The 26,268-nt window shown below is 42.1% G+C and overlaps 1 protein-coding gene across 1 annotated transcript in view; it reads right to left on the bottom strand.

The window, feature by feature from the left end:
- The window catches only part of LOC126252034 (juvenile hormone esterase-like), a 126,648-nt gene that overhangs the window by 41,289 nt on the left and 59,091 nt on the right, over nt 1–26,268 (bottom strand). The window contains exons 3-5 of the mRNA XM_049952819.1: nt 23,010–23,286; nt 13,895–14,080; nt 8,068–8,267 (exon numbers count right to left, since the gene is read on the bottom strand). Coding sequence (XP_049808776.1) covers nt 8,068–8,267; nt 13,895–14,080; nt 23,010–23,286 — 663 coding nt within the window. The remainder of the gene's footprint in view (nt 1–8,067; nt 8,268–13,894; nt 14,081–23,009; nt 23,287–26,268) is intronic.

The raw sequence follows: 26,268 nt of genomic DNA, 5'->3' as shown, positions 1-26,268 counted from the left end.
CGAATTCTGGAATAGAAGAACGCCACTCTCGGATTCGAAAATGCTTCTTCCAGTCACGAACATTGTTTTTGGGAAAATCTAGGTTGACTTCCTCACGCATTGTAGCACAAAACTCTCTGAAACAGTGAAAATGAGGAGAGTTTTCCTCTTCCGATTGTGATACAAGCAACAACAATTTACTCCGAAATCCTTTGATGATTCTTCTGCACAGATCACAGATAAGGTTATTCCTTTCGCTGAAGTTTCAAGTTCTGGTAATTCACGTTGGTTGTAACGTCGACCAAAAATGACAACTTCGACAGCTATGAATCAGCTCTATCTTTTTCATCGACAAAAACATCTGTTTCGTTTCGGGGCTTATGAAAACGAAACAGGAATTTACCGCAGCTGGGCCACTTCCCTGCTGTGGGATAAGGCAAATCACAGAATTCGGACTCAGTTTCTTCAAGAAGCCCATGGAACCGTCGGTGACTGAGTGCATGTCCCAAAATTAAGTTCACTGCTTTAAATATACAAGAAATTCCTACAGAGTGCTTGGTGACATAGCAGAGTATGTAAAGAGTGCCGAAAGTCTGCACATCTTGCAACTGAGTCCTGATCGCTGAACATAGTAACTGTAAGGCACATGCCAGCCAGGAGGTCTCCGCACGTTTGAAAATCTCCTAGTACTCTAAATACAATATTTAAATTGAAATTGTATGACGTCTCGTGTTCCATACGTTTTCTGAAACACATTGAAGTACTGTCGGCGTGCCGGATGAATTGACGTCGCGGGCCGGACGATTTAGCCGGAAGTGCTGGTCAGCCAGGCCGCATGCAATTGATCGGAAAAGGTAGTGGTCAGAGGGAGAATATGGCGGGTGGGGTAGAACTTACCATTTCAACGTTTCCAAGTATGTTTTGACGAGTTTTGCGACATGGGGTCGAGCATTTTCATGCTGCAAAATCTCCTTTCCGTGTCTATCGCTGTATTGTGGCCGTTTGTCTTTCAGTGCTCGGCTCAAACGTATCAACTGCTTTCGATAGCGATCTCCTGTGATTCTTTCCGTCGGTTTCAGTAGTTTCATAAACCTTCTCTCTTCCACCGCCATACCGGTCTTCGACGTCAAAATAACCGTCCTTGCAGCGTTGAAACCATTCTCTGCATGTTCTTTCAACAGGTGCATCACCATAGGTCTTGCCCAGAATTTTATGAGCCTCAGCCGCACATTTCTTCATCTTGATGCAGATAATTAAACCTTCCCGTAAACGACACGAAATAGGGTGGTAAGTTGACATATTCAATCGAGAATAACTTTGAAATGCAATCACAAACTGACTAATATTTTGAAATTCCTAAGCTTCACCTGCACCACTACTTGCCGCTACTGCCATCTATTGCGAAACGGCGAAAGGAAAGTTATACAGCTAATAGATGTATCTGTAGGGCTTGGGGAATCGTGGTCGTCGCAGTCTACTGGATTTCCGTTTGGTCGTATTCTGACTCTACGGGAGACTCTTCGAAAGCATTGTCTACCACGCTGTACTTGAGTTGGCAACTGTGTACAGTTGTCGGTGGCAGTTCCTTGACCAGCTTCGATAACACTTGATAACATAACCAAACACTGTCTTCAAAAATCGTATCCGGCATCTGTATGACCTTCTTTATAGATGACTTCAGCCAGAGGCGAATAATCAAATTTCTGAAATTATGCAGTGTGTTCTCTCCACAGATATGTGACCTTGTGATTATAATCGTATTCGGTGCGTAACCTATATAACAGATCAGTGAAACTTCATTCATGTGAGACCATTACCTCAGGGTGTTCAGTTTTAGTTTTTAATCAGAATTTAATATTCTCCTTTTAAAAATTATACATTTAGACAAAAAAATGAAATAAGCTCATACAAGTTCCAGAATTCCTTACGTTTTCGGAATTTTAAGTCTCGAACCGATTGAATGCACTGTGGCCTAGAAATGAACGTCACCATGACTCTCACATTTCTCCGTTTAAGATTATATTTCCACTACACTTCGTTTTCACGATGTCTACATCGTTTATGTGATCTCCCTTACATCTCTTCTCTCTAATTCTTTTTTCATGGGTCGGTATGTCGTCATTATTTTAGGATTTTTCCCTTACTTCATACGCTGCATATGTCGCAGTCAAACGAGACTCTCAGATCTGGTGTAGCAATTTTATCATATTTAGTTCCTTTCTTCTGCTGTTATATGGGATGCGACCTGCGAGATTACATCTTTTGACATGGTTAGAACCTCCTGAGTTTCGTCCTCATCAGATTCGCGCATTGTCCTTATTTGAGAAACTTATATTGCTGTCGACTCCATTATTTAACTTGTATTACAATCTCTTCAGTTTTAACAGTTTTTTGAGTAATCTGGAGATATTTTGGAATATTGTTTTTATTTTGATAAGGTCGTATCTCTTTCTTAGCTTATGTCACACCAACATATTTTAATATCTCAAGTAACTTTTCATCTGCAGCAGTTTTAAGCTTGTTTATTTTGTTCATTTGGGAAGATTACTCTGCATTTTACAACAGAAACGTTATCGTAGGGAACATATCTTTTGCATGTGAGTACAGCGCTTTTTAATGGGCTTCCATATGCTGCGGGATTACTTGAACGTCAGCAAATAAAAGATTCGAAGAATCAAAATCTCGGTTTCAGTCTCGCAGAAAGTCAGGAGAAGACCTTCATCTACATTTACATCTTTGCTCTGAAAATCACTATGAAGCGTGTTGCAGAGGATGGTTTTTTGTACCCCATGTATTAAGGCTTCTTCCCTATCCTTTCGCAAAATGGAGAGTGGGAATACTGACTGCTTGTGCGCTTCTGTGAGAATTGCTATTATTCTTCTACGAGATACGAACGTAAGGGCCGTAGAATATCTATAGATTCTGCACTCAGATATAGTTCTTGAAGATTTTTAAAAAGTTTCTTGCGAGATGCACGACGTCTTGCTTCGTATTTGCTGTGATGTAACCAAGCCTTATTCACGTTATGAACTCTCTGATACCGGTGGATATCGACAGTGTCATTTGTGGAGCAGTAACATCAGACAAAACTGTTTTTACGTGAATGTCATATTTAGCGCTTCCATTCGATGTGAAGAGAAGCATAATGAAAATTTTATAAATCTATTTAAAACATTCCTAACGATTTTTATTCTGCTTTAAGTAAGGAATGAATGTATAACTGAATTTAAATATTGTCTTTCCCTGTGATGTATATAATTAGGTTCTTTGCCTAAAACGTCCCCGCTTGCCCTGAAGAGTAGTTGTGTGAACTTGTATATAAAGAGACAAAAATCAGACATGTTTTGTACCAAGTGAAGTTTGCAGATCAGAGGAATATATGAAAGTTATTTATGTCATCAGTTGTTCGAAGTGTTTAATGATACAAAAGTTAAAAGTGTGAACATTTACTATTTCTTAAATAGCGGTCTATCGAACTTTCACAATCGTGGAATGTTTCAGATTTCATCTTACCGGAAAATCCGGAGACGACAATCATACTCCAAAGACAAGGAAGCCAAAATATAAAACGAGCTAAGTACCAAATACAAAAACTATATAAAGTGGGGATGTCCACTTTTAAATGGTGGTGTGACCTTTTACTGAAAGTGGTGTGTTGCGTTGCCGGTTGAGATTTTTCAGGATTTCTGTTACACACTCTCTCCACTCAGGCAACACTGTGACCATTTGCACCACCCTTCCTTGTATACGCTCAATGCGCTTTGCAGATCTGAAAAATTTTGGAAATTTGTGGTAAGATCTTATGGGTCCAAACTGCTGAGTTCATCGGTCCCTCAGCTTATACACTATTTACTCTAACTTAAACTAACTTGCGCTAAGGACAACACACACACCCATACCCGAGGGAGGACTCGAACCTCCGACGGGGGTAGCCGCGGCAATCGTGACAAGGTGCCTTTTTTCCGATACAGTTCGTTGCGTTTCGTCTGGGCGGACGTGACAAGACATCCGTTCAAGTTCATCGTTCATTCCTTGACTCAGTTTTCTTTTATTACAGAGAGCACGCAGCACTCTGACAGAACATGCTGAACTACCGTGCCGGCTACCCCGCACGGTTGCAGATCTGACTTCATATAGATACCATACATTTCATTGCATATGGACCGTGTAAGTCACCCTTCTGTTTACTTCCTTTTATTGTTCGTTATTCTTCACTATAATCTGGTTGCTTGGAAAATTATGTATCAGATATTAATAAATAGCCAGATATAGTGGGCGAACTTACTCCCGTGCTGCATGCGCCAATAATTGAAGTTCTCACTGTCTGGTTAAGAGGTATGCTCTATCTATTCTTCTACACTGTTCTAAGATTCAGCCCCTTCCAAAATATTCTATTAATATTGAGGACGTTGTAATATGTAAACACTTTTGTACGACACATTTAATTTTATTCCACTTTACGTTCATGTAACAAGTCCCTACTTGTTCTGGTTGCACACACTCTACAATTGCAGTCACTCATTTTCACGAATTTGTGTGAGTCTACCATAGCCGTTTCATTTCTATGTGAATGCCTTTATTATACAACTACTCCTTCCGATACAAAGTATAATTCTGAGCTTCAACGTTCTAACTTTGCTCTCTCATATGAGCGTTCTACTCGCGTTTTAACTTCGGTGTGACTATCAGTATAATCTCTCCACAGAAATCCTCCACTCTTACGGGCGGTCGCGAAAAGCGCAGGCACTCGGGATCTGCCCTGTAAGCATGCGCCGGCTTGACTGACTCAGTCCTTCGCACCAAAAGATCTCCAGGCGTCAATTTCTCCCTTGTAGAACGATGCAGCATCCCAGTTAGCGATTCCGCTGCGCTGAAGCAACAGCCACAACTTTCGCTGCTCGCTACGATACATAAAACAAGAATTCGATAATAAACATTCTGTGGCTGATTAATAATAATGTTACGGGAACTGTCGTTGTGCCTGATGTAAAAAAAGCGTACACTATGCCTTTAGACATCGACTGCATTGCTTAGTCATAAGACTGCTAGAAGTAGGCCTTAAATATCCATTAGATACGAGGGTTGGAACTTTAATAGTGGCAACTATTTATTTACAGCTCGTACAAAATAGATACGTGTTTCAAAGTTTTACTGACATTCAATGTAGTCACCAGCATTGTGTATAACCCGTTGCCAGCGATGCGGAAGTCGTAGGATACTCTTAGCAGTCCCAGTTGTGTTGACAGTTCGAGCGGCGCGGTCTATTGACGGACGAATTTGTAGCGGTTCTGAAGCGAATGCCGTGAAGTGTTTCCTTCAGTTTAGAAATCGAATTGAACTCACGAGGGCTTACGTCAGGGGAGTGCAGTAGGTGGTATAGTACTTAGCAGCCCCATCAGTCAAACAAATCAGTAACAGGTTGCACTGTACGTGCTTGAGCATTCTCCTGCAAAATGATGGTCAGGTCCTGCAGAAAATGTCATCACTTCTGTCTCTATGCTGTTCATTTTTGGAACACAACCTCAGAATTGCTCGTCGTATATGCTGCTGCATGCAACGCCTTCCACAGGCTGTTGAAAGCAGTATTGAAACTTTTTAATGTGCAGCCTTGTAAGCTTTTCTCGGTTTTAACAGTTAAGGATTCTATCCTGTGAAATTATGAAGAATTGCACACATGACCTGTCACCACAAATCCACAAAATAACTACTCCTAGTCCTGAAACTAGAAGCGTTATCTGCTTAACGGAAGATCTGCTCTACTCTGTAACAATACCTCGAATAAAATCCTCTGCATCTGCAAGTGAAACACACGTCGCGGACAGCAGTTGGATCCCAACCTATCGCCCGCCATACGGCCAACCAGTAGTGACAGTCAAGACTGCCTTTTCTTTTCATAGGAGGACCCTTCGGTTATCATTCTCGGCATCCTTGCCGCCCAGCGATACGTCGACGATCCCGTTTTATTGCCCTTCATGACAAGCCATCCTGGGCTTACATTTCAGCGAGATAATGCCCGTCTGCAAACGGCGAGACATTCTCCCGCTTGTCTTCGTCCTCGCCAAGCCCTACCTTGGACAGGAAGGTCGCCAGATCACTTCCCAACTGAAAACATTTTGAACATTATAGGCAGGGCCCTCCTATCGGCTAACGCGCCAGTTGCACATAATTTGACACGATATCGCTCCGCAGGACGTTCAACAACTCTATCAATCAATGGCAAGCCGAGTAACGCTTGCATAAAGGCCAGAGGTGCACCAACATGCTATTGACTTGCTCAGTTTGTGAAGCTCTATCTTGAATAAACCATCCTATTTTTCTGGAACTGTAATCACTTGTTTGTCTGCGTAAGTACATTAAATCTACCGATTTCCTTCCCATTCGGATAATTCCTTCGTTGTGCGACGCTATTTCCCTTAGAGCGTAAATCACGCTGCTGTGCAATGTGATATGCTAACTTGTGCAAGGCAGGTTTTCAGTAGTAAACAGGAAGTGTGGAGCCGTACAGTGAGTCAAAACATTTTGTTCAGTAGGAGGTATATATTGAAACTAGAGAAACAAATAATTGGTTAAAGGACCTCATTTACACATTAATTTTCAAGTTACGCTTCTTTTAGACAAACATGTCTCTCACGACAATATGGAGGCAAGCTCGGAACACGGGATCTTTACTAATACGATCTCACACACTCTCGTCTAAAGATTTCTACATGTATATGTTTAAATCGTGAGAAGGAAGAGGATGAGGCAACGACTTGTAGAACACATGCGAGAAGTCACTGATGAGGTCCACGTGGTTACTGTGGTTACCAAGACAATGATTTTCTAATCATGAATCTGACATCGAATGAATCTTTCGCAACATTATTAATCTGCCCTAATCGTATTAAAAAATAGTAGAGGATATGGCGCGCAGAAGTAGTTGGCAAAGCGGCAACGGTCAGTCTACTCAGTCTGCTACAGTGTGTGTGTCCTCCAAGTTCTGCCAACCCATCAACTTGGCCGGACAATCTCTGACATAAGGTATTACAAACCTCACCCAGCCTCAGCCTACCAAGCGTGCATTGAGATACAAAGAGACAAAGTTGACGATAGTAGACGCTATAGTGGAGAAGATGTAAACGCTTAATAATTACGGGCACCTCTCACACGACGATCGTTGTGGACCAGTTTAGCTACGAATCGTGAGATACAGAAACTAGGAAGATGTTTTGAAGTTTAATTAGTGGTACTCCAGCCAACGAGTAACTTCACGTGTTTGACTTTCTAAGCGGTCAAAATCCTTTGCACAAAACGTAAACAACTTACACGTGTGAATGGGATCTCCGACAACTCATTCATTTACAAACCATTTAATAATGCCTGCTATGTGGGTTAATTCATCTATAAAATTCTCCTACAATATTCGCCCCTTTGTAGTGCTGCCTGTATCACACAATGATATTGTGTTTCTTCCTCGGCGTTGTTCATCAGACATGACAACGTTCATCCATTGTTTTACGTTTGTTGTTTTATAACTGTCACTAACCGGCGGCATTGAAGCGCCAAATCTGAGACCGATTCGACAATACACAATCGTCTGTACCTGTCTGATTTGACCTACACACGCCGAAGTACGTGGACATGGCTCTCCGCCGTTCCATGACGGCTATACACACTGTTACAGCTCACACACTTACAGACTTACAGCACACTTTTGCACTAATAGTTGCAAACTGAATATAAGTATTACCTGCAAGGCTTGAAGTCTGATAATCATCAGTGCTTGTAATTAATGTAATGCGCTACACAGACACTGGACGAAAATCTGTCAGTCCCCTCACGTACTTATTTTGTAGCGCACATATCGCGGCGTGGTAATCTTTAGACGTCGTGTTCAAATATTTCTCATGCTAAAATAACTCGACGCACTTTTGTTAGTCTGTATCAAATATTTTTTACAGCTGCGATGATCGACTGACATCTAAACTGGAGGAACAAAGCATTTTTTCATCTGGTTGGCAACAGCCCCGGATTTTCAGGAAAACTTTTCCATCCAAAGCGCAGATGTTACTGATAGCGATCAGAGACATTGCTTAGGAACTGACGTACCTCGTCTGTCAGGATCAACGAGTTATCCACTAGCAGGTCTGTAGCGCTGACAGAGCGCAGGAAGTCCACCAGCTGCTCAGAGTCGTCCGTCTCGAAGCCAAGAGCTGCTCCCAGACGAAATGCGTTCCGGCGAGCTGCCTCCAAGGGGCCTGGGCGTCCGATGAAGTTTCCGCTCTGCAGGATGATTCTGGAGAACAACCCTGTACGAGAGGTTAAGCACTCAAAGTACGTCGTACAGAGTCAACAATAGTAAAATGAAAAGATGAAACTTAATAAACACTACAAATGAGCGTCAAGCTGTCCGTACAAAATGGAATCACGCTGCACACTGAGGTAACAAAAGTCATGAGATACCTCCTCAAATCGTCTCGGACCTCCTCTTGCCCACCGTATTGCAGAAACTCGAAGTAGCGTGGACTCAAGAAGTTGGTTGGTTGGTTGATTTGGGGGAGGAGACCAAACTGCGAGGTTATCGGTCTCATCGGATTAGGGAAGGATGGCGAAGGAAGTCGGCCGTGCCCTTTCACAGGAACCATCCCAGCATTTGCCTGAAGCGATTTAGGGAAACCACGGAAAACCTAAATCAGGATGGCCGGACGCGGGATTGAACCGGCGTCCTCCCGAATGCGAGTCCAGTGTGCTAACCACTGCGCCACCTCGCTCGGTACTCAAGAAGTCATTGGGAGTCCACTGCAAAAATACTGAGCCATGTTGCCTCCATAGCCGTCCATAGTTGCAAAAGTGTTGTTGGTGCAGGATTTCCTGCACGAACTGACCACTCGATCATGTCCCATGAATGTTCGATGTGTGGCCAGATCATTTACTCGAATTGCCCATAATGTTCTTCAAACCAGTTCGAAACAATTGTGGCGCATTGTCATCCTTAAACATTCCATCTTTGTTTGGGATTATGAAGTCCCTGAATGGGGTCTCCAAGCAGCCAAACATAGCCATTTCCGGTCAATGATCGGTTCAATTGGACCAGAGGACACAGTTGATTCCATGTTAACACAACCCACACCATTATGGAGCAATCATCAGCTTGCACAGTGGTTGTTGGCAACTTTGGTACATGGCTTCGTGGAATCTGCACCGCACTCGAACCCTGCTATCAAATGGTTCAAATGGCTCTGAGCGCTATGGGACTTAACATCTGAGGTCATCAGTCCCCTAGACTTAGACCTGATTAAACCTAACTAACCTAAGGACATCAAACACATCCATGCCCGCGGCAGGATTCGAACCTGCAACCTAGCAGCAGCACAGTTCCGGACTGAAGCGCGTAGAACCGCTCGGCCACAGCGGCCGGCCTGCCATCAGCTCCTACCAACTGAAATCTGACCAGACCACGGTTTTCCATTCGTCTAGGGTGCAGCCGATGTGGTCACGAGCCCATGAGAAACTGCACGCGTCTGCTGCCACAGCCCACTGACACCAAATTTCGCAGCACTATCCTAACGGATACGTTCATCGTACGTCCCATATTGGTTTTTGTGGTTATTTCACGGAGTGTTGCTTGTCTGTTACCAGTGACAACTCTAGGCAAACACCGCTGCTCTCGGTCGTGGTGAAAGATAATGCCTGAAATTTGAGATTCCCGGCTCACTCCGTGAATCTCGAATTACTGAATTCCCTAACGATTTCGGAAACGGAATGTCCCATGCATCTAGCTGTATCTACTATTCTGCGTTCAAAGTCTCTTGATTCCCAACGTGAAGCCATCATCACGTCGGAAACCTTTTCAGATGAATCACCTGAGTACAAAAGACAACTCCGTCGATGCACTGCCCTTTTATACCTTGTGTACGTTATGCTGCCGCCAACTGTATATGGGCATATCGGTATCCCATGACTTCTGTCACTTCAGTTAAATGAATGCGACATGTTTCGAACTGACACTTATGGTAAATCAAGGACTAAGCCGCATGGTGCAATAGTTACGGCACTCTCCCCGCATTCAAACAGGTTCAAATCACCACACGACTTTCGAGATTTAGGTTTTCCGGGGTAATCTAATGACTCTTTTGGGCACAGTGATTGACTTTTCGAGTTGTGAAATTCCATCCGTTGCTACATGATGACGCATTTTTTTTGCATGTACTCCAGAAGCCTTTGTTTTGCGGTGCCGCCACTGATGTATGTTGTCGAATCCTTCCTTTGTAATTCTGCTGTGCTTCAGCAGATGTCCATAGCAGTTGTTTTCTCTCGTTCGCCTCTATCGCCCAGCTTCATTTTTATGAATGGTGACAACACCAAAGAAACGAGATCAAGGGCTACATCCGAAGGTGCAGTTGAGACAGATTGCTATTTAAGGTCGATTTTGCTCGTTCTTGTCGAATGAAATTATAGAAGGAATTTAACGTAGTTGAAAACATCCACTGTATGGAATGGTCATCAACATCTCCAGATCTAAATCGTGCAAAGTAAATCTGGGGTGCAATGAAAAGAAGAGTTGCACCTAATCATGTGTCGAGAATGGTTCTGCCAGATTTCCCCACGGTCTTCCTCACAAACGGAATTCCCTGTGAACAGCAGCCTTGAAGCACATCATAGGCAGTGCGCCACGTCACTGCCATACGGATGTGGCAGTTAGTCGTCTGGTAAGCTGGATGTGTATTAACATTCAGTGTAAAGATGTTGCTGCTGGTAGTTACGACTGTTTTTCATGACTTAGGCGATATTTTACAAAGTCAGAGTCACGGGACTCGTTGTCCCACTTGAAGACGGGCCATGTACGACGCCCGAACAATGTCCAGGGTGTGCGGTGGTGTGGTATGTTGTTCTGCCTACTGAAAATGTCCACTCACCTTTCGGTGATTTTCTGCAGCACACGTGATTCCCTGTTGGAAAGCGAGTAGTGTTCCTTAGCCAGAAAAGCTGTAGTTGAAACTAACCACTCTGACCGTATCTGAAGCGTGCATCAAACGTTTTCTGGTTCCAGGTTTTACTAGCTGTTTAATAAAAGTAAATAGTTGTATGAAAATTTCGACATACTGTCATTTCCTGAGTATAAAATATGTGTTTCAGTGTTTTTGGAAATTTAACCCTTGAAATGAAATGAAATGTCGTGTAGCTAGGGCCTCCAGTCGGGTAGACCGTTCGCCTGGTGCAGGTCTTTCGATTTGACGCCACTTCGGCGACTGCGCGTCGATGGGGATGAAATGATGATGATTAGGACAACACAACACCCAGTCCCTGAGCGGAGAAAATCTCCGACCCAGCCGGGAATCGAACCCGGGCCCTTAGGATTGACAGTGTGTCACGCTGACCACTCAGCTACCGGGGGCGGACAATGGGATAATTTTGTCTGGATGTAGATCAAATATCGTAGGTTCCCATTAATGACGGATTGTTCTAAATTCCACCAGTAAGGGTGTGACGTAGGGGACGAAAGATTTTTTTGGAAATATGTCGCTATTAAGGTAATTTTGAAGCTAGCAATACAAAAATTGGTATTTGATTTCTCGGTCAGAAATATAAAATGCGAGTTTCAGCATTTTTGGAAATCAACCACTAAGGGGGTAAAATAGTGGGTGAAAGCTTTTTTTTAAATAAATCGTTATTAAAGTACTACTAAAGCATTTTTAAAGTTACGTCAATAAAAATTTGTATTTGACTTATCGGTTAGAAATTCTGCTTCTAAAGGGGTCAAATAGGGATGAAAATTCTTAAGAAAGTATTTCGTTATATTGAAATATTTTTAAAGCTAAATCTGTAAAGATCGGTATTTCCCTTTAACCAAAAATAAAACAGAAAACAGGCAATGCAGACCACGCAGTCTACGGGAACGAAGCAGCTGGAGCTGGGTTAGTCGTATATTTCTCGTTTCCTCAGTACCATAAACTGCCGAATTACATAGCATAGATTTCTCCTCGTGTAAATGGCTCACTCACGCTATCCAGATACTAATTACGCCGCTATCATATACTCAGTGAACAAAAATTCGGATTTTCACATGTCACATTATATCACTTTCATTCCTTCATCGACTCTAAGAACCAAACTCCCCAAAGAACTAGTAATTAACAAAAGACATAATATTGGCAAAAGATGAAACTTATTTACGAAAAATACATTGTTTTGTGTGCCGAAGATTTCATTTCCTTGCCTGTACGATAGTGACACCTCTTAGCTATTATCGTAACTACTAGCACCTAGCTGCACTATAAGAACACACATGTATCACGGATTATTTGTGACTCATCACTACCTGTATGCAGCTACATGATATCGTCAGACTATCGTCGTAGGGGCTACAGTTCGGTCTTCAGTAATGCAGAGGCAATGTTTCTTTATGCATAAACCGACGCATACAACGACCACAAGTTTTTGATCAACAGATCTCAAGTTGCTTCTGTAGAACCATACTACTGTGAGTCAGATCAGTAGCGATTTGAATGTCGGGCGTTAGGTATAAATGCATCACAAAGGCTTGAGCAGTACCTTCCCATTAATTTTGAATTTTGGCCACTCAGAATATTTTTTTGTTGAAGAAAATTTTCTCTGCTTCTATTACTTTTTCAAAATGTGTGTATTTAGTTTCAGAACTTTTCTAGTTAATGCACTGAACACTGCCATATATCAAATGTCTTATGATTAAGCCTAAACTTACTAAGTAATCATTTCGACAACTCGTTAACGAAAGATGATCTCTTCTCGAACATTATTTCCTGAAGAGTTTATTAACAAATCTGTCAAAGTTGCAGTATGCATGTTAGGCGACTAGTTTCGAGGGAGCTGATTCATTCTCAAGCCTGACCTACTGAGGCTACAAAAAACAGTACGTAGTTTTCAGTGAGCAGTGAATACAAATGTGAAATAAGTGAATACAAATGTGAAATTACGATATGAACAGTTCAAATGTGACAGAAATTAAGTACTTGGATTCAGACATACCTGCACTGAAAGTGCCTGCTCTCAATAACTAACATCATAACAGCTATACAAGCTTTACAAAGTAATAGGAAATGAGTGTCACAGCCAACATATGAGTGCTCAGTAAGTCAGAATCAAACTTGAGACCAACACAGCCAACAGTACCAGGAAATGTTCGATGGCGTTGGTGTCGAGTCTAGTCTACAAGCGCACGTCCGCAGCCAATGGCCGTGTCGCGTTTTAAGTGAGGATGCATCAAAACACCTTTATTAATCTTTACATCAATGTAGTAAATGACAATGGCAAATATACAGGCATTGCACAAATGCAAATTATAGTGTCGTGCGTACTAGTTTGTACATTTAAATATAAGACAGGCGTTTCATATTCAGGCACTCGTCCACAGCCAATCGGCGCATCATATTAAATAAGAGGCATTCCAGCGTCTTTATTAAAGAGTCGCAGTAAGTAAAAAATGACAATAAAAAATAAATAAATAAAAATACATTTGTTGCGCGACTACAAATTTTGTGTCATACAACACTAGCGACGTTGAACTTCTCCTTGTACTGTTGGCTGTGTTCGCCTGCAATTTGATTCGATTTGTGTTGATTGTGACACTCATTTACGATTGCAGTATAAGGCATGCATTGCCATTGTGAAGTTAGTTACTAAGACCAGACGCTTTAAATGCTGGTATGTATGAATTAAAATAATTAATTTCTTTTGAAAAAAAAGGCTTAAGTAGGTCAGGCTTGAGAATGAACCAGCTGCTTCGAATGTAATCGCAAACATACGTACTGCAACTATGACAGATTTGCTAATAGACGGTTCGCGGAGTAATAAAAATAAGATTGCTGGTCCTGTATCAACAAAAATGTTAAAACTGAAAAATTTTGCACATTAGTGGAGTAGTTTCATAGCGCGCGTGAGTGACGCGCCAGATACTGACCAGCTGTCAGCGGCGACACCAAATGGATGGACGAAGTCATGGCCCCCGAGCTTTCTCCAAACAGCGTCACCAGCTCTGGGTCTCCGCCGAAGCTGGCGATGTTCTGCTGCACCCATGATAGCGCCAGCTGCTGATCTTTCAGGGCAGCGTTGCCAGGGGCAACCTCGTCACCGGTACTCAGGAAACCTGCAAACGCGAGCAGCTTTGCTAGTTCGAACATCTGTAGTTTTGTCCTATTGTAAATATGCTTTATTTTTATAATTTTTTACCATAAATCCATTCATTTGAATGAAACTTGCCTTTGCCACTTCCCCCTCTCCCGTCTCTCTCTCTCTGTTTATATTCCCCGATTTCAAACAGATCATTTAGTTTAATATCCAATGAAATAAAAATACCATCATGAGAGAGCGTATTGAAATGAAATGTCGTGTGGCTAAGGCCTCCCGTCGGGTAGACCGTTCGCCTGGTGCAGGTCTTTCGATTTGACGCCACTTCGGCGACCTGCGCGTCGATGGGGACGAAATGATGATGATTAGGACAACACAACACCCAGTCCCTGAGCGGAGAAAATCTCCGCCCCAGCCGGGAATCGAACCCGCGACCTTAGGATTAACGTTCCGTCACGCTGACCACTCAGCTACCGGGGCCGGACAGAGAGCGTATTGCTCTTACGGTATATCCGAGAACTATAAACAGGCCCACATAATTCCGAAATGTGATGATGGCGTCTCTTATCTAACTTCAACCGACAATGCAGAGCTCCTGGTCTAGCAAAACAATAGATTCATAGTCTTTCACACAAATGTTGAATAAAATGACTTTTTTTTAATAATAATAATATGAATATTTATATATGTGTTTGGAGAGAGAGAGAGAGAGATTGATTTTTGATTGAGATTTTTACTTTATGTAGTAACTGGTACCCGAATGATCATCTTCTGAACCAGTTGGTAACGTATTACAATTTCGAGGAAGTTATTGTTCTTTAAAGTTTAAAATACGACTCTGTTAGTTACTTGGCCGTATTGCGGATAGCTTAGATCCGAAGTTTTCGTAGCTTTTCATACCTAAGGGACCACTGTTGTAAGTAAATAAGATTAAACAGCAATCTGCATTTCGTGAGAAAAGGAGATTACTTAGCACACAAACTTCCTTCAACCTACACGTCCTGCTACATCAAAATTGGTCAATGGAGTTCAACACCATACTATTGTACAATAACATAATCCAATTACTGTAATTAAGAAATTATGAGAGGTTGTTACTTATTGAATGAAAACTATAGAGAATGCATTTCTTTTCCTGTATTTTAGTGAACTTTGTACACTTACAATTCTGTCGATGGATAGACGGCGACGACAATGAAGTTCACCTCCTTTTCCAAAAACAAGATATTTTGGCAACTCTTACACATACTTTACTCGGTTTTATCACTAAATTATCAATTTACATTAAATGTAACAACACATTCTGAGCTACGGCCTAGCAACACTTCCTCTTTCCACAAGATACAGATTAACATTTCTCTTTTTTTAATAAATCAATTGTCCTTTTTTTTTTTGGGGGGGGGGGGGGGTCTACACTCAAATATTCACAACTACTATCGTTGCGGGTTGCGCGCTAAAGAGTTTGTTGCTGTCAAGCTGCACTTCACTTCACTTCAAGTACTTTTTGAATCAAATTTACATTTACGGTATTTACATACATTACTGAGCTTCTCAGAATAAAATCAGACACAAATTAGTTTAAAAAAAAAAAAACAGTGCGGCACACACAACATTACAGTTGCTGGTAGTTTACAAGTGTCTTACTTGGGCCACCTACACTCTAGGATGCTGTTAGGAAAAAAAGAAAACGACCTGGAATCCTCATAGCTTTGACGGTCAGGTTTCACATAGTGACATAACATCAGAGCTCTCCAAACAAACTGGGAAATGCCTGGTGCAAAGCACCTAAATTTGAGATGTCATATCAGTCGAATAGCAGTGAATAGTAAAAGAGTGAATAGTGGATCAGTCGTAATACGAAAATTACACCAAGCGAGATGCTGCAGTGGTAAGACACTGGTCCCAAAGTCGGGGAGACGGCGGTTCAAATCTACAACCATCCAGATTCAGGTTTTCTTGTTGTTTTTTTTTTTCTCACAGTTGCTTAAAACGTGACAAGTGGTTCCTGTGAAAAGAACACTGCCTATTTTCACCACTATTCCTAACTAGAGGTCCATCTCTAATGACGTCGACGTCGATGTCCACAGATCAATATACTTAGAAATGCTGATGCTTAAATTGACTAGGTACTCTATTCAGATACCATTCTGATGCTTTGCTATTTGTTTTTCGAAAAAAGTAATCCACAATTTTTATTTTAGTTTCGATGAAGTACTTGATTAATTGAAATCTTTTAGGTAGATTCGAACTGAGGTCTTTTGTTTCTTCTTAAAGTCTTTACTCATTATGTAATGTGAAGATATAATGTTCGTCTTTCTTTTATAGATATTACCTTCAGTATATTGTTACTGAATCCACTGTTTGAGCTGTCATCAGTTCTTGAGGACTGCAATGATATCAGCATTGCACACTCAATTTTTTACAGGAATTCCATCTTAACCACCTTTTCTCCTTGTTGCTAGTGAATATTTGGATGCAGTTTCTTGACATATTTACAGATGAACCTAACGCATCGTGCGACGGAAATGATTCTTGCTGTGAGATGAAAACGGCATAGTCTCAATGAACTGCGTCCATTTAGATCGTATCCGGTGCAAAGTACACTGGTGTCCAAAATTAAAGCAACAAATGGAAATTTTGGAAGGTTGCATTTATTTTGCCACAAAACAGCGTAAACGGGTGATATTAAAGTACAAACATTATCAAGAATACACAACGTAATCAACGGCAACATGCATAACGCTTCGTTTTTTTCCAACTTAACGGATTTTCACACACATTGCGACAACTGGTTAATGTGCTCAGTATGGGGTGTGACCACCTCTGGCAGCTATACAGGCGTGACAACGACGGATCATGCTGCGAATGAAGTCATGAATGTCATATTGAGGCAATAACGACCATTCTTCCTGCAGAGCTACTCGCAAGTCTTGGAGAGAGGCAGGTGAATGCTGACGTGATGCAACCCGTCTCCCTAGTGCATCACAGACATGCTCTATGGGATTCAAATCGGGAAAGCGCGCAGGCCATGGCATAGGTCCAATATCTTCCGTTTCCAGGGAAACATATACCACCTGTGCCCTACGAGGTCGAGCATTATCGTCCATCACCTCGCAACAACCGCACACGAGGTTCCAAGATCTCGTCAAGATACCTAACAGCGGTTAAACCTTGCCGATTTACCCATACAATTTCCCACGCCGTTAGGAATCCTCCTCGGTATCGGTCTCTTTCCACAATGTTTGGTTCCCGAAATCGTGTTCCACACTCCCTCCAGATGCGAATCCGTCGAGAATCACTCTCCAGACCAAATCGGGACTCATCTGTGAAAAGAACATTGGCCCACCGTTCGATCGTCCAGGAAGCATGTTGACGACTCTCCTCTAGACGTTCTCTTCTGTGAAGAGTATCAGAAGTACACATACAGCAGGTCTCCAACAATAAAAGCCACTCTGCTGAAGCCTTCTGTATACCGTTTGCCGCGGTACAACACGTCCTATGGATGGTGCGAGGTCACATGCCAATTGTTGTGCAGTACTAAGGCGATACCGTTGTATCCTTACAGCCAAATAACGGTCCTCTCTTTCTGATCTTACACGTGGTGGGCTCTGCCCTGGTCTTCGGGATACAGTTTCGGTCTCTATAAATTCTCGCCACATGCGAGAACTAGCGGAACGATTCACATTAAACCATCGTGCCACATCAGTTTGCTACTGTCCTCCTTCCATAATTCCTACGGCCATCCACCGCAGAGTCTGGTAGACGTCTTCTCTGCCTCATACTGTACCATCTTTTACTGTGTACAGAGCGATTGTGGGTGTGGTCTACCCGTTTTATAGCTGCCCTGACGTCATCGTTGGCATGTTTGTCCGTTAACCGGAATGCCATCTGCCGTGCAGAACACGATCGTGTTCTGGAATAATAGAGGATTATTGTTAAGGTGGTTCGATGAACCCTCTGCCAGGCATGTAAGTGTAATTCGCAGAGTATCCATGTACATTTAGATGTACGAACATCTGTTGACAGTTTGAATGATTATGTCGTGAATTACACACGGGAAGGGGAAATAGGAGTTTGTGCTTTAATTTTGGACACCAGTTTAGCTTGGAGAGAAATAAAGCACAGGCCTATGACTTTTCTGGCTAGAATGGAAATGCTTTGAAGATAACGCACGATCTTCAGTTGATAGTGCCATCTAGAGTGTAGACCTGTAAGCAAAGAGATCGTATCGTATGAGCTGAAGAAACAGAATTAATTACTAATACCTGGATTTTTACTTTGTACGTATCAGTTTTTGTAAATCTTTGTTCACATTGTTGTAGTTTTTTGGACGGGAAACTACATGCTTTTTGAGCTACTTACTGTCGTTGAAGAGGTAATGTGTACGTTGAGTTATACTTAGAAGTGGAAAATTATGCTCACAAAGTAATGAACATTTTAGATAAATATACAGGAAGATTAACGAATGATGCTGGAATATGTAAATGACCAAAAAGTTATTTGCATCTGCAATTATATCTCAGGAAAAGTAGTGGATTGGGAAGACTTCTGTTTACGACGTAAGAGTGTACAGAAATTATAGCAAGAAATGTGGTCGTGTGATATATGATACGACATATGAACAGTTTGTGTATTGTGTATTAAACAGGGGATCTAGAAACGACGAAGAGGCTTCGTCCCGCCGTAGCCCTCAGTGGTTCACAAACCCACAACAAGCCACAGAAAGTCCACCCACCCCATCGCCACCCGACACCAAACCCAGGGTTATTGTGCGGTTCGGCCCCCGGTGGATTTTGCAGTCCAGTTGAGATGTATAGGGTGGGGGAGTGTCTGAAAACCATTCACATATTCTTCCGGCACGATGAACCCAAATTTTGTCGTGTTGAAAAATAGGGGTAGCAATAGCAAGCAGATGTTGATTGAAAAGCAACACCTGATCGTTCAGAATGTTTAAATACAGTTACTGGTTCGTGTTAGTGATCGTCTCAGTGAGCGGGTCAAGTCATCAAAAGCATAATACCCCCCAAAACATCACGATTCACTTCCGGCTTGAGCCTGACGTTCCACACATTCAGTATGCAACGCTTCACATGATCTTTGGTGCACTCGACGTCGTGCGTCATCTGAATATAGACAAAACCATGATTCGTCAGAGTACATTACGTTCCGCCGATCAGCTACCGTCCACTTTCGACTATTTCGCTTTATGTGCCTCTGTGAGCAATGACCTTCTGCGATGCGACCGACTCCAGATGTTCACTACGTCCAGTTCTGGTCTTAATGTTCTCTCGCTTACAGTTGGTGATGGACTCTCATTCATCGTCTGCAGCAATTCCTGTTGAGTTTGGAAGCGATTTTGATTCAAAAGCCGTGAAACGCATCTCCGGTGCCCCTCAGGTAGGATTTTTTTCCGACCACAATTCAGGAGTCGTGTTTCGTGGTCACGTTTGTTACACCACTGCCTGTAGACACGTTGAACAGTCTGCCGCGAAACACCAACAGATCCATCAATTTCCCACACCATAATATGTGGCCATGGGCGCTGCCAATCACGACTATCCCTTTACGCTACTCTGTCACGTCCTTACATTTACCCATGTTTACGTACAATGTCCACTTGGATCATAAATGTCCTAACTGACGGCTTATTATTTTGAGGAAAGTGGTCTTGGTGATTGAACCGGGGACCTAGAAACGACGGAGAGGCTTCGTCCCGCCGTAGCCGTCAGTGGTTCACAACCCCACGATAGGCCGCAGCAGTCCACCCACCCCACCGCCACCCCACACCCGAACCAGGGTTATTGTGCGCTTCGGCCCCCAGTGGATTTTGCAGCCTTTACACTCGTAAACAGTCGAGATACATTTTTCAAATGCAAGTTGTACAATAATGCATTTTATTTTATTAATAATCCAATAATGTAAGTAATATGTTGGCAGATGCAATACTTATGCACTTCTACCGATGATTATTGGAATTCAGTAATTAACTGCATGATTCTCTTAGTATTTTACCTACCAGTCCGTAATTATTCACATGATTTGTTCTGTACACTCAAACATAAATTGCTGATGACTTCTGAAACGTAACTTATGGATACTTGTTGTTATCTTTGTAATGGAAGTGGATAGTATCATAATTCATCACTGAGTATGGTGTGGTTATCGAATAATTCAGTTGAGACAAATATGTGATGTTTCTTTCAAAACAAAATATTAATTTTTCATCATTGTAACGATGAACACTATTGTGGGCACGTTATTCTGGCATCAATGCGGCAATGGTAATTATCTATGCCAATTCATGTCTGAGTATGAAAAATTGAATGTTTGCTAACAGCGGTTAAAATTTATGCTTGATATTCTATCGGTTTCTGAGTGTAAAGAAGTAATGCTATCACAATTACTTCGTACCCTTAATTCTGCGACATCCTTTCCACATGACATTTCCGCTATTGAATGAATCACAACTGGAAGTGTTCCGTAGTTTCGCAAATGATATATCAGATGAAATCAGAAATGATATATCAGATCCCATTGTCGAGTTCACTAAAGAAATGGGTCAAATTAGATGTTTTACACAACATTTCGGTTTTACATTGAATGTTATTACAAGTCTACGGATTCATGCTGTGTTTTGTACTGCAGCAAGTAGGATATTTGGAAAAGCGCACGTAAATGATCCTAGGACACGAAATATATGGGTTTATATTATAATACAGGGTGGCGCACGAAATGTGTTACCAATTGTTTATTTTACAATTTACGACGTACATTACATATCCCGCTGGGATTTCTACAGCAGTACCAGGAGAGCTTGGAAAAACAAATGAGTTACGAAATGACGTGTAATTCACGATACTGCCGCTAGGAGACTAGTAAGCAGCAATGGCTGACAATGGAAGACTGACGACACAGCAACGATCAGCAGTTGTGCTACTTTTTCATGAAACGAAAAGCCTTGTTGTGACTCAGAGGCGTTTTCGACAACAGTTTAATAAACGATGGGTCCCTTGCAAGAAGACCATCCACAGGTTGTACGATAAATTTGTACAGGAAGGAACAGTATTGGAAGCGAAGCGATCTCGGCCTAAGCCTGTTTGTTCGCAGGAGGATATTGAAGCGGTACGAGTTGCTGTACAGAGAAGTCCCGGGAAATCGTGTAGAAAGGCAGCAGTGCAACTGGGAATATCCAAACGCTCCGTTCAACGCATTCTTAAAAGTGATCTCCATATGTACCCATACAAGATGACCTGTGCACAGAAGCTCACTGAAGAACACAAGCAGCAGAGACTACTGTTTGCTCAGTGGGCGGAGGATAGGGAAGAAACTCTCAACAACGTTTGGTTTTCAGACGAGGCGCATTTTCATTTAGACGGTGAGGTTAACAAACAAAATGTACGCTTTTGGGGCACTGAAAACCCACAAGTGCTTCATGAATGACAACATTATGCTCCGAGGATTACAGCGTGGGCAGCAATTTCCAGTCACGGACTTATTGGACCCTTTTTGTTTGAGGAAACTGTGAACAGCGAGCGTTATTTGAGGATGCTTCGCAATAGCTTCATTCCACAGCTTCTTGCTACTGCCTTGCCCTTCAACACGCAGTGGTTCATGCAAGATGGAGCAAGACAACATACTGCAAACACTGTGTTGGAGTTTTTACACGACTATTTCGACATGCGGATCATTTTACTCAGGTTTCCAGGTCGTTTCAATGACGGACAAAATTGCCCCCCCCCCCCCCCCCCCAATAGTCCAGACCTCAATCCATCTGACTTTTTTCTTTGGGGGTACCTAAAGGAAAAAATTTTCCCGAAACGTCCACGTGATTTAATGGAGCTCAGAAGACTTATTCTTCAAGCTTGCAGTGAAATTACGGAAGACATGTGCCGTAGGGTAATCACTAACTTCAGTGTTCGTCTGAAGGAAGTTAGGAAACGAAATGGTGGACATATTGCGCATGTGCTGAGTTAGAACAAATCTCTATGGACGGCTCTTCATTGGTTCCTTTCATCTACATCTACATCCATACTCCGCAAGCCACCTGACGGTGTGTGGCGGAGGGTACCCTGAGTACCTCTATCGGTTCTCCCTTCTATTCCAGTCTCGTATTGTTCGTGGAAAGAAGGATTGTCGGTATGCTTCTGTGTGGGCTGTAATCTCTCTGATTTTATCCTCATGGTCTCTTCGCGAGATACACGTAGGAGGGAGCAATATACTGCTTGACTCTTCGGTGAATGTATGTTCTCGAAACTTTAACAAAAGCCCGTACCGAGCTACTGAGCGTCTCTCCTGCAGAGTCTTCCACTGGAGTTTATCTATCATCTCCGTAACGCTTTCGCGATTACTAAATGATCTGGTAACGAAGCGCGCTGCTCTCCGTTGGATCTTCTCTCTCTCTCTTCTATCAACCCTATCTGGTACGGATCCCACACTGCTGAGCAGTATTCAAGCAGTGGGCGAACAAGCGTACTGTAACCTACTTCCTTTGTTTTCGGATTGAATTTCCTTGCGATTCTTCCAATGAATCTCAGTCTGGCATCTGCTTTACCGACGATCAACTTTATATGATCATTCCATTTTAAATCACTCCTAATGCGTACTCCCAGATAATTTATGTAATTAACTGCTTCCAGTTGCTGACCTGCTATTTTGTAGCTAAATGATAAGGGATCTATCTTTCCATGTATTCGCAGCACATTACACTTGTCTACATTGAGATTCAATTGCCATTCCCTGCACCATGTGTCAATTCAGATTGTATTGACAATAAAGTTTATATTTAAAAACAAAATGGTAACACATTTCGTGCGCCACCCTCTAATTTGTTCTACATAGTTCAAAATGAGTTTCAGAATGAAGTAATAGGTTTGAGGTGCATAGTTTCTTGCACTTCTATTCGGATTCTAAAGCAAATGTTGGACAACTCTTACGATGAACGAACTTACCGAGCTGTCCCAACCGGTAGTTGATGGTGACGAGTATGACTCCATAGGAGACGAGGAAGTCCGGGCCGTACTCCCTGTCGGACCCGCCCCCGCGGATGAACCTCCCCCCGTGGACCCAGAACATGACTGGCAGCCCAGCGCCCTGCTCTGGGGCGCCCGGCACGTACACGTTCAGGTAGAGGCAGTCCTCGGAGCCGTCGCCCGTGTTCTGCACGCAGTCGCTGCCGTACGCGGTCGCATCCCGCACGCCTTCCCAGTTCGTTGCTGGCTGTGGTGTCTGTCAACAAATCAGTATAAACACAAGAGTTATTTTGTACGTAATAGGTAAGGATGAGACTTGGAAGGTGTAATGTAATAAAATAATTTTTTTTATTATTTTGTGACTATTAGTGTAATGTAATAAAATAAAATATGAGCCGTGACTTATACAAAAAAGAAACACACATTAATGCAATGGCTCAGCATAAAAGAGAAATAACTAATGTAGGAATATTATTAACAGTGTAATATGTTGTTTAATTTAGCCCGGCGTGTATAAGCACTCAGTAAACTAGCTCAGTTCTCAGGATAGTTACGTAATCGTCTATAATTAATTGTCCTTTTCTTATTTATCCAACACTAGGCTCGTGAGAAGTCGTGTGCTTATTGCACCAGAGAATATTTTCCAAGTCTGTTCGATGTACACTACTGCAGTACGTGACTTCATGTCGTAGTTTCGTCTCGATTCCCCAATATAAGATAACAAGAATAGCATTTACAAATGAAATCCTATAATGGAACTGGAATCCTGTACCCAGACCTTTTCTGCCTGGGATGTTATTTCGTTATACAGGGTGTTACAAAAAGGTACGGCCAAACTTTCAGGAACCATTCCTCACACACGAATAAAGAAAAGATGTGTCCGGAAACGTTTAATTTCCATGTTAGAGCTCATTTTACTTTCGTCAGGAACCATTCCTCACACACAAATAAAGAAAAGATGTGTCCGGAAACGTTTAATTTCCATGTTAGAGCTCATTTTACTTTCGTCAGTATGTACTGTACTTCCTCGATTCACCGCCATGATTTCATACGGGATACTCTACCTGTGCTGCTAGAACATGTGCCTTTACAAGTACTGCACAACATGTGGTTCATGCACGATGGAGCTCCTGCACATTTCAGTCGAAGTGTTCGTACGCTTCTCAACAACAGATTCGGTGACCGATGGATTGGTAGAGGCGGACCAAATCCATGGCCTCCACGCTCTCCTGACCTCAACCCTCTTGACTTTCATTTATGGGGGCATTTGAAAGCTCTTGTCTACGGAACCCCGGTACCAAATGTAGAGACTCTTCGTGCTCGTATTGTGGACGGCTGTGATACAATACGTCATTCTCCATGGCTGCATCAGCGCATCAGGGATTCCATGCGACGGAGGGTGGACGCATGTACCCTCGCTAACGGAGGACATTTTGAACATTTCCTGTAACAAAGTGTTTGAAGTCACGTTGGTACGTTCTGTTGCTGTGTGTTTCCATTCCATGACTAATGTGATTTGAAGAGAAGTAATAAAATGAGCTCTAACATGGAAAGTAAGCGTTTCCGGACACATGTCCACATAACATATTTTCTTTCTTTGTGTGTGAGGGATATTTCCTAAAAGTTTGGCCGTACCTTTTTGTAACACCCTGTATAAAGAAAATCTGTAACTAAAATTGTTAAATTATTATTAGCTGCCTCCGGTCTCGTGGGATCTGAAATAAAGTTAATTGTCCTAACCGACGGCACGTCTCGTGAATGAGCTAAAAGAAAAATGTTAAAGATTTTTTAAGATGGCGCCTAACAGTGAAAATTCTTTGTTAAGGCCCATATCTACTTAAGGCAGTCTAAATCAGACTAACAATAGATTGACCGCATACACAAAATTCTTTTGACAAAATAACCATTACATTTTTCGGGTTTTAAGTACAACATACGTTATCAGCCGGTACAGCAAGATAAGCTTTACACAAGAACGTCCTCTTAGGTCCGAATCCAAGCAGGTAACATAAGCGAATGACAAAGGAAAGATAGTTCATACATAGAAGAGCAAGAGTCCATGGAATAACATGCCCTTTGTAGTTCTATCTCTTCTTCTTTGGCGTACTTGTCGATTATTTATAAAATTTATCGTAATATTTAGTTTACATTTTTTTTAAACCCAAGTCCACCCAGGAGAAACAGTACAAAGGTCAGAAAATAAAGTGATAGACGAAGGATGTTGTTGCTATTTTCTCATTAAAAAAGGAACTGTTCAATAAAATTTGAGAGAGAGTTTAGGAAAAGAAAACCCATCGAGTTGAGGATACTAGTTCAGAATTCATAGAGTATGGGAATTACCTCGCACTGAAAGACTCAATCATTTTTAATATCTCTCCTATTAAGGAAGAAACACCGCTAAGTTGAATACTGCTCTTATAACATTTATCTTTCGGTGAAAGAAACAATAGAATTATTACACAGGTAAAAATGTACTAAAACTGGATACAAATAATACTCCACAATACCGAACAAACTTAGACATGTGTGCTCGTGAATAGGCATTGATTATGGTGCTACACAACAATTTGGAAAACGTACAGAATACAATATAGCTAATCAGATGTAACACAATGATTTCTGGAAGGATTCAAGCAAGTGAAGACAAAATTCCTATGTCTAACCCTTCAAGAACGTGTATATCTAAACGCTTTACAAGAAACGTTAAGGTCTAATACAAAAATACCAAAATAGTGGTGAACGTGTAATCATGAATCACGGTGTCCGACAAGGGCCCACACTAATGTTCGTTAACACTTAGAAGAGGACGTATTATACGAGTTCTGACCACGGCGAGCCAAACTTCACGCACGCCGAGTGTGGCTTTGCTCACTCCTTCCCAGAAGTAGCCCGCGACATTTCATTGAGCACTGCGGTGAGGTATTTTTCGGTCAGTACAACTCTCTTCAGTTCAGCAGAATCGTGATGTCAGCGCTGTTTAACCTTCGCTATTTGCTCGGGGCATAAAGGACGTTCACAGGTCCAGTGGCTGTTCGCAAAAAAGAGGTAGTCTAGCGATCTGTCGTCACAAGCCTTTAAGAATGAATGACAATGACAGAAGAGAGGGATGAGAATTCTCAATGTATATAATATTATGCAGACACAAAAGCGATGGGTACGGCAAATCTGCTATGACACCATATTATAATCCCATACAGAGAGATACTGTCAGGGTAATATACCCATACCATCACTTGGG

This window comes from Schistocerca nitens, chromosome 4 (genome assembly GCF_023898315.1).
Source record: "Schistocerca nitens isolate TAMUIC-IGC-003100 chromosome 4, iqSchNite1.1, whole genome shotgun sequence".
NCBI lineage: Eukaryota > Metazoa > Arthropoda > Insecta > Orthoptera > Acrididae > Schistocerca > Schistocerca nitens.
The sequence above is the reverse complement of the archived record's forward strand: the minus strand, read 5'-3'. Positions and strand labels throughout refer to the sequence as shown.